General features: G+C 37.9%; 1 protein-coding gene across 1 annotated transcript; it reads left to right on the forward strand.

Moving 5' to 3' along the window:
• Window positions 1-5,320: 5,320 nt before the first annotated feature.
• LOC104217331 (uncharacterized) lies at window positions 5,321-9,165 on the forward strand. The gene is made up of 6 exons (XM_009767547.2): window positions 5,321-5,770; window positions 5,875-6,107; window positions 6,204-6,462; window positions 7,679-7,858; window positions 8,230-8,385; window positions 8,500-9,165. The coding sequence occupies exons 1-6, from the start codon at window positions 5,741-5,743 to the stop codon at window positions 8,662-8,664; spliced, it is 1,023 nt and encodes a 340-aa protein (XP_009765849.1). The 5' UTR covers window positions 5,321-5,740; the 3' UTR covers window positions 8,665-9,165.
• Window positions 9,166-9,651: the final 486 nt, after the last annotated feature.

Raw genomic sequence — 9,651 nt, forward strand, 5'->3', positions numbered from 1 at the left:
GGGGTTAAGCTTCATGTTGTGCTTCATAAGGATGTCAAAGGTTCTTACAGGTGTTTAATATGATCACATGCGTTCAAATACATAACCAATATATCATAAAAATAGACTTCCATGGTTTTCCCTATTTGTTTCTCAAACATTTTATTTACAAGCCGTTGATAAGTGGCTCCGGCGTTCTGTAGCCCGAAAGGAATCACATCAGCAATATGTGCCGAAATTCATAATGAACAAAGTTTTTTCCTGATCCTTCGGGTTCGTCTTGATTTGGTTGTACCCGGAGTAAGCATCAAGGGAACTCATTAACTCGTGCCCGGTCATCGCATCAATCATTTGATCTATTTTCGGCGACGGGAATGAGTCTTTTGGGCACTCCTTATTTAGATCCTTATAGTCTACGCACATGCGAAATTTATTATTAGCCAATCAGGATACATTACCTCTTGGATTGACGATATCAAGCAAATGCATTACCTCTTCTTTGACAAATTTATTTCTGACCTCAGCAATAGGGTGTTTTTTTGTCTCACCGGAGGGATGTTAGGATCCAGGCTTAGTTTGTGCACGGCCACTTCTGGCGGGATACATGTCATATCCGCATGCGACCACGCAAAACAATCAATGTTAAATTTAAGAAATTCTATGAATCCTGTCCTGAGCTCGGGGTTTAATCCTGTCTCCAAGTGGAACTTCCTCTCTAAGAACTTTTCGTACAACGCGACTTGCTCAAGTTCTCCGCTGTGGACTTTATTGCATTCGTTTCTTCTGGTAATTGGAAATATCTTGGTACCTGATAGGATTCTGACGACTCCTCCCCTTGGTTGACTTTGCTCGACTGGGGAGCAGGCGTCGGTTCCTGTAATTTCTATGTTGCATGCTCCTTCCCTTTGCTACTGGAAATTGAGATTGCGTTCATCTCCCTTATCGCTGGTTGGTCTCCTCTTATTTGTTTAATTCCCTCAGGAGTTGGGAATTTCAATAATTAATGATATGGTGATGGCAAAGCCTTCATCTTGTGCAACCATGGTCTCCACATGATAATATTGTATTCCATATCTCCGTCTACTACTTCAAAAAGGGTTGTCTTCATTATCCCTCGGCATTTGTGGGTAGCAGGATCTCTCCCACGCTTACCAAATTGAATCCGGCAAGGAATTTTGTGGCTGGAATAATACTTCCGGTTAGCTTGGCTTTCTCCAGCACTCTCCACTGGATAATATTGCCCGAACTTCCTAGGTCCATCAAAACACGTTTAATTTTAAAATCTTAAACATTAAGAGAGATTACCAAGGCATCTTTGTATGGTAGTAGTAGTCTATCTGCGTCCTCCTCTGTGAAAGTAATGTCGTCCCGAGTGACTTCCTGGAGTCTCTTACTATGGTTTACTGACACCTTCATCTTTTTTGCCGCCGAAAATGTCACACCATTAATCTCGTTCTCCCCGAAAATCATGTTGATCATCAGACAAGGAGGATCTTCTCCTGCGTTCGAGGGTTTCGTGTTATCACGATTGCGGTCGTAGTTGTTTTTAGCCCGATCGCTTAAGAATTCCCTGAGATAGCCGATTTCGGCAATGTCGCCACCTCCTCCGCAAATGCCGGCAATCCCAATATAGGTGGCCTTTGGTCCCATGGTATTCGCACCACAAATTAGGATCCATCTGATTAGGATCAGATCTCATTGACTTCGGGAATCTTGCTTCCTTAATATTCCTCATAGCCGACACCAGTTCCATTACGCTATTGAAGTTGTATTCGAAAAGCCCGGGGTAGGAAGAGTCTAGGAACCTGATATCTCTTTGTCCTGCAATGATCTATTATTTTGGCTGAGATCAGCTCTCCTATCGGTGGAGAATCTATCTGCCGATCGGAAACCTCTACCACATCCTTCGGCCCTTTCATACGGCAGAAACTGACCTCTAGAAAATCGTCGGTCTATGTCAAAACCATCCTTCAATTTCTCCTTATTCTTCTCCTGATCCCGACCCTTGGTTGATGCCGAGTAACCGAGCTGGTCATCCTCAATTCTTATCTTCGACTCATACCGGTTGTGAACATCCGCCCATGTTGTTGCCTGGAACTCGGGCAGACTTTCTTTCAATTATTGGGAAGCGTCAGAGCTCCTCGGATTTAGCCCTTTAGTAAATGCTTCAGGTACTCATTCGTCTGGTACGATCGGTAGCAACATCCTTTCTTTCTGGAATCTGTTCACGAACTCCCGCAGCAATTCAGACTCTCCTTGTGCAATCCTGAATATGTTGGCCTTTCGGGCATGTACCTTCCTGGCCCCAGCATGGGCTTTAGTAAAAGAATCTGCGAGCATCTCGAAGGAATCTATTGAATGCTTGGGTAAAAGAGAATGCCATGCAGAGCCCCTTTTGTGAGGGTCTCCCCGAATTTCTTCAGTAAGACTAACTCAATCTCGTGCAGAGCTAAGTTGTTCCCCTTAACCGTCGTTGTATAAGTGGTGACGTGCTCTTGAGGATCCGAAGTCCCATCATGCTTCAGCACGTCCGGGATCAATTCTGGTATTTGTTTGAAAGACAACTAGGGTATTTCTTTGAGTCCGGTCCTTTCAATACTGGTGGTGCACCCAAAATTTGATCCATTCGGGCATTTATTTTCCTCATAAATCGCATGATTTCGGTTTTAAAAGGGGCATTCTCATTGTTGTTATCGGATCCTCTACCGTTCCCCCCAGCCCTTTCGAAGATGATTTCGCCCCTCGGGGTGTTGTTGTCAACCCTCTGCGTTTTTTAGTTTGTAGGAGCACTGGGAGGAACTGGACCACGCCCATTCGCGTTGTTGGAAGCGCTTGACAATGCTTGCCTCAACTCCCTCATGATTTGATCATGTTGTGAGAGGTGGCCTATAATAGCCTTTTGTTGCTCCCTCGGGATCTTTACTGTTTCAGCGACGTGCTCGTCTTCAGCATCATCAGGAGTTGCCTCTCGAACATGTCGTGGATATTGCCTGCCATGGACCAGCATGGCCTCATCCCCCTCGTTGCTCTTCGTGTTGAGACTGATTTCCTTGGGCCTCAATATTGTGTGCGATATTGACATCATTATCTGTCATTTTTTATGATTTTTGCTAATAACAAAGAATCAAATAGGTTAGTAATAGATGCAAGGATCAACTCAATCACACAACTATCTAGGCCCCACGGTGGGCACCAAACTGTTTATTCGTAAAACGGCACAGTTGAATTTATACGTTGTTTATATACAAGTGATCGATTTGATCCCAAAATGATAAATAAATTAAATAAGAATGTAAGACTTGTGTTGAAATCCAGATAAGACAGCATAAATCTTGGTTCCGGAAGCAGAGCTTCCGGCGGCAATAATAACAATCTTAATGAGCAAGAAGATAAAATATTATTGAGCTTTTAATAGTATATAGTATAAGCTTGTCAGAAAATTCATGTCTCATTACAATGGTTGTTGCACTCACTATTTATAGTTGCTCCTAGGGAACAGGGTCCTTGGATCAAGCCCCTCTTAAATGACAATTATGGGGCCATTGAAGAATGAGTAACGGCAGACTATGAATGCCACATTCTCTATAACAGGTTATGTACTTAATGCTATAGAATATTCTCTATTAAATGTTACCGGGTGGCAGGCATTTATGTTGTCTTTATGAGCAACATTTCCTTCGGGAACAAAGGAGATTGCTGCCCCGGACTTGATTGTCATTCGCCTTGCTTTCCATCTACCTTTGGCTCCACGTGTTGCTTTATTATGCAAGTATTTAATATGAACATATTTTACTCTATACACCAGTATTGGTCAAGGTTTATATTTCTCTATAACGGTTTCCAATGATCATAATTCAATTTAATTCGTAGTATTAATTGTTTGAATCTTGATAGTCTCTAATTCTTACTGTCCAGTTGATTCTTTCAGATCTACAATAAGTTAACTATATATAAAATAAAAGAAAAACCACTATTTAGAGAATTATGAGAATGATATAAAGTGTTGCAATGGTAAAAAAATTGGGAAGATTGAGAAAGAGAGAGGGCGAAGAAAATAGGGAAGAGGGAAAGACAATGAGAAAGATTGAAGTGTAATACATTATTTTATATACAATTGATAATTATGTAGAATACGTAATTAAATTAGAACTTCTTTAATATGGTAGTTAAGTTCATTATATAACATATGTAGGTAAAAATTCCTAATTGAAAACAAAATAAACCATTTGAGACAGTAGAAAGTACATTATTATGATATGTGGGGGAAAGGAAAGAAAGCAAAAAGAAAAAAAAGTTGTATTGACAAAGTGTCCATCGACCACCAAAGGATGTGGCCGTGCAAGGATGAGATTGCTCTTTCCTTAATCAGAGGTCTCGGATTCGATCCCTTGGTATGGAAAAATTTTTGGTAGGGAGCGCCTCCTTCGAATGAGTCCTTACGCGGCACGAATTCGGATATAATCGAGTTCCAATACGGATACCGAACACTGGGCGGAAAAAAAAGAAGACAAAGTGCCCATGCATCTTGTTTTACCTTTTCATTTAGTTAAAATAGCACGGGCTAGCCAGTTTTCGGACCGATCATTCAAAAATAGCCAGCGTTTGCAAAGTCATTGAAGAATAGCCACTCTTTTGCTGTAACACGGACCGGTCCAGCATAATATACTGGAGATCGATGCACCTGTGTATGAACTTCCAGCATATTATGCCAGAACTCCAACACGCGGAAAGTTCCAACATAATATACTGGAGATTGGAGCACTTGTGTATGAACTTTCAGCATATTATATTGGACCAGTATATTATACTGGAACTCCAGTATATTATGCTGGAGTTCCAATATACTTATGCTGGAACTACATTATAATATGCTGGAGTTCCAGTATACTTATGCTGGAGTTTCAGTATACTTATGCTGGAACTTCAGTATATTATGCTAGAGTATTTTTCGGATTTTGAACAGTATTTTCGTTCAAATTTATTTTTACATGAAAAGTGACTAAATTTCATTACTTTTGAAACTGTAATTATTTTTGAATCACCACTTATAAATCTGGCTATTTTTTAAATTCTCCCTTCATTTAATTACATCAAAGGAGGTGGCGGGGAAGAGGGAAGAAAATACTAAAATACTACACTACCGATTGGATTTAAACTCTACATTTCATGATCTCAACACTAAAATGCGGAAACCTTACCGAGTGAACTACCTTTCAACCCCATCTTGTTTTACCTTATTAACTCATCCTCTCCTAGGCAGCGCGACCGACATTAACAAGCCACATACTTGTAATTAAATTAGCTCTAACCTTTTGTCTTTTGACACATTTTCTTAGGACAACTGTCATAACACAAACACGCTTTTCTTTGTCACCTTTGAAAATGGGTGACAACTACCAGTCAGGGAAAAAAAAAAAAATTCCCCGCCACCTCTGTTCCTCCAAAGAAAAACATTATTTTGATTATTGGGAAGAACAAGAAAATTTAGAGATTAAAATAAAGCATGAGAGAGACAACAAAAAGATTCCATATTTATATATGAATTTGATCTAACATTAAAGTTTTCACTGTCTCCATTATTACTATTTTATACTACTAAGTACTTTACATATGTTATGATTTTTCAAGATTTGAATCTTTCTAAGTTCAGACCATTTCTTTCTCCTTATTTTTCTCTAAACTTTTGAAGGTAGATAACCAATATTTAGAAACCAAACTACAAAACCCAAATCTTTTTCTACTTTTTTTTCCTCTACTTTTTATGGAGATTCTCAAATTATGGAAGCCTCAGGTTAGCTTCTCTTTTCAAGAACTGCAGTTTTTCATTAATTAAGTTCTATGATCCAGTTTAATACAAAATAACTTCTTGGTGATTCTTGTTCTCTTTTTTTTCAGGATTTATTTGTCATAAAGTCACCTAAGCAATCACTAAGGGTGGTACTCATACTTTTTGCAGTAGTTTGTGGAATTTACATTTTCTCAATGTGTATAAACCAAACAAGTAATTATCTTTCACAAGCTAATTCACTAAGCATCCATGTGATTAATCGGCATAATTGTCATTATCCTGTTTTTCAAGAAGAAGATATCCATTACTTGCATTTTCCAAAGCCTCAAACTTTTAACAGGTAGCTGCAAATATATAAATATAATCCTCCTTATGTTTTTAGTCCAACTTAGATGATTGAATAAAATTAAGTGACATGTTTTTGATTGAATTATAGGAAGGAATGTGCGTGCAATCCTGTTCGATTTTTCGCGATTTTGTCGATGCAGAGATCAGGAAGTGGATGGTTTGAGACATTGCTAAATAGTCATATAAATGTGAGCTCCAATGGAGAAATCTTTGGTGCTAAGTCGAGAAGGACTAATGCTTCAGTAGTATTGGAAATTATGGATAAAGTCTTTAATCTTGATTGGTATAGCAGTTCATCCAAGAATGAGTGCTCTGCTGCTGTTGGATTTAAGTGGATGCTTAATCAGGTAAGTGGCACTATTTCAAATTTGCAGTTGGAAATTCTAAGTGTGTTGAGACATCATTAAGTAGATAAAATTGTACTTTCTCTAGCAATTTAAGTTTTTAGACGAGTTGGATATACAATGTGGTATTAGAGTAGGTTGAGGTGCTGGATAAAAATCTCACTGCCACATATTATCAAAAACAAAGTTTAAGATTTTAGTCGAGTTGATCAAACAATGTCCTTTCTCTAATAGTTAAGCTTTTAAGACGAGTTAATCACACATTCAACAGAGTGAAAAGAAGTAGAAAACGAATGAAATATCTTGGTGAAACACAATGCATGATTAAATGAAATTATTGTTAGGACCGAAATAAGTCAGGTGTCACGTGGAAGCTAGTAAAACACACTTGAACGATGGTAAATCAGGCAACAGAAGAGAAAAATACCAAAAGAGACAAACAACTAATGTGGTTCGGTCAACTGATCTATGTCTACGGCGGAGATGAGCAATCCATGATATAAAAGAGAGTACAAAATATCGAGAGAACAACCTCATAAAGAGGAAAATACAAATGGCACACTAACACTTGTCCCGAAAAGTTCTCCTCCTAAACAAGACTCTCAAACCCTATATGCTACATTGTGGATGCTGATGAATGAGAAGGATCCTCAATTTATAGAATTCCAAATATTTTCCTAAAAGAAAATATGGGAGATTTATAATTTCCTTCTACAAGAAGAAAAACCTTATTATGATAAATATGTTGTACTTTTTTTCAAGAGATAAGAAATCCAAATATGATAAAAAAATCATGACAAACACCTAATAATTATATCACAATCATGATGCAAGGATAACCCTTAAATAGCTACCTTTTGCTTGTGGTAATAGAGGGTTCTTGGCTTAATCTGCTTGTGGTTCCAGTTAAGCTTCTCCGGTTTGTGAGATTAATTAATTGGATATTTGAGACTCATAATTTTGTTTTGGAACCATGGAAACAGCCTCTTGTAAAAATGCAAGGTAAGATTGCGTACAATCTAGTCTTTCCCTGGACCCCGCGCATAGCGGGAGCTTAGTGCACCGGACTGCATTTTTTTAATACTATAATAGAAATAAAGGCACGATTACTTTCACAAATCTCACTCATAAACTCTATATTAGTAGTATTTTCATTAGTTGATAACTTCCAAAACTGCTAGATGTTGCTCAACTTTTTTAATGTATATTAAACTTGAAGGGAGCGTTGGAGTATCATGAGGAGATAGTGGATTACTTCAACAGAAGAGGTGTCTCTGCAATATTTCTATTCAGAAGAAATCTGCTACGCAGACTGATCTCTCAACTTGCTAATTCCTATGACAAGGATACTAAACCATTGAATGGAACACACAAATCCCACGTCCATTCTCCATATGAGGTCCTTCATTCCCCTCCCTCCCCCACTGTAACGGTCTATTTGGCACGACGCAAGTCATTTTTCATGAAAATGTTTTCGATGAGGAAGTCATTTTCTGGTGTTTGATTAACAGAATCAAAATGATAAAATGACTTCTCTCACTTATGATCACGCTCCAAATAACACTTAGACAACAATATTAATCTTTAGTACTCAAATTTTTCATTAGAAAACGTCTGATTCGCTAATATTACCATATTCTTTCTCTTGGAAATATTTTTCGCTCGCCAACCAAATACCGAAAACATTTTTCATGAAAAATGACCTTCGTCATAGCAAAAACACTAGCCTTCAATGAAGTTTCTAACTTGATGTTTCTAAACCTGTTTCAGGCTGAAGTATTGGCAAAATACAAGCCAGTGGTGAATATGACATTACTAATACCAAATTTAAGGCATGCAGAGAGGAAGGCTGCTAAAGCTTTGGAATGCTTTAAGAGCACTCGACACATTGTTCTTTTCTACGAAGACATTGTCCAAAATCGCACTGTAAAGCTCCTTTCTAGTTTGAAACTGAGGCGTACTTTGATTAATTATCTTAAACTTGACAAATTACACAAGTTTGATGAACAACAGCAATATTTTATCTATTTGTCTGTGCAGAAACTAGCTGATGTCCAAGAGTTTCTAGGGCTGCCTCAAAGAGAACTCAAAAGTGGTCAGGTTAAGATACATAGTGGCCCTCTGTCCCAACAAATACAGAACTGGGATGATGTGCAGAAAAAGCTCAAGGGAACACCCTATGAGACATTTCTTAATGCAGACTAACTATACTACTATATATAGTAATACCAAAGACAACACCTTCTATTAAAATAGATTGGCTATGAAGATTCTGCGCAGTCAGAAATTAATACAGACGCAAAGGACTTCAACAATTTCTCATCACTGGCAGACTTCTCAGAAGAATTCGAATAGGGATTATCTTCTGACCATCTATTAGAGAGAAAAGAACGACGGGATCTTGGACATATATACTTTAGTTTCTTCTCTAATTCCTGCCCAGTTCTATCTTGTAAATAACAGCCTCAATTATCAAATTTGGAGGAAATACTTGTCACATTGCATGTAGGACATTTTTGTTTGTTATTCAATACATGATATATGAAATATCTTGAAAGTTAAACGAGGTAAGAAGATCTCAAGCAGGGCGGAGTACCACATACAGGTTCACGTGAACAGGCGCGGAGCTAGAGTGTGGCGAGTGAGTTCGGCCGAACTTTATATTTGTCTTATTGAATATGTATAAATTATTAGTTTAGAACCCAGTAATTTAAAACGATTAGAATTCCAAACCCATAAGCTTGAAATCTCGGCTCTGCCAGTGTATATGTGATGAAAATTTTACTAGATATCTATAAATATTTGACTGTGAACCCAATTATGATTGTAAATTTATTTAAAGTTATCATAGGAATCCGTAAACTTCAAATCCTGAAATCACCTCTGAATTCTCAAGAATCTCCAAAAATCAGACATGGAATTATCCTGAATGGTCACCAAAACTTTTGATCAATGGAGAAAATGAATTTATTCCTTTACATTGAGCAAACACGTAAGATGCTACTTTGGTTCAGTAGGATTTAAGTTGTTTAAGATGCCAACTCTTGAATCCTGGTTGAGATTACCCATTAAGTTAGTTAAAAGGAAGTTCTTTCTAAATGCATCACAGCTCTTGCAAATTCTATTGTCCAGTTTACCCATTCGGTATCTAACTATCTACCACCTACTAGCCCGACTAATGTAGATTTGCAC

The sequence above is a fragment of the Nicotiana sylvestris genome, chromosome 10 (assembly GCF_000393655.2).
Source record: "Nicotiana sylvestris chromosome 10, ASM39365v2, whole genome shotgun sequence".
In the NCBI taxonomy this organism is placed as follows: Eukaryota; Viridiplantae; Streptophyta; class Magnoliopsida; order Solanales; family Solanaceae; genus Nicotiana; species Nicotiana sylvestris.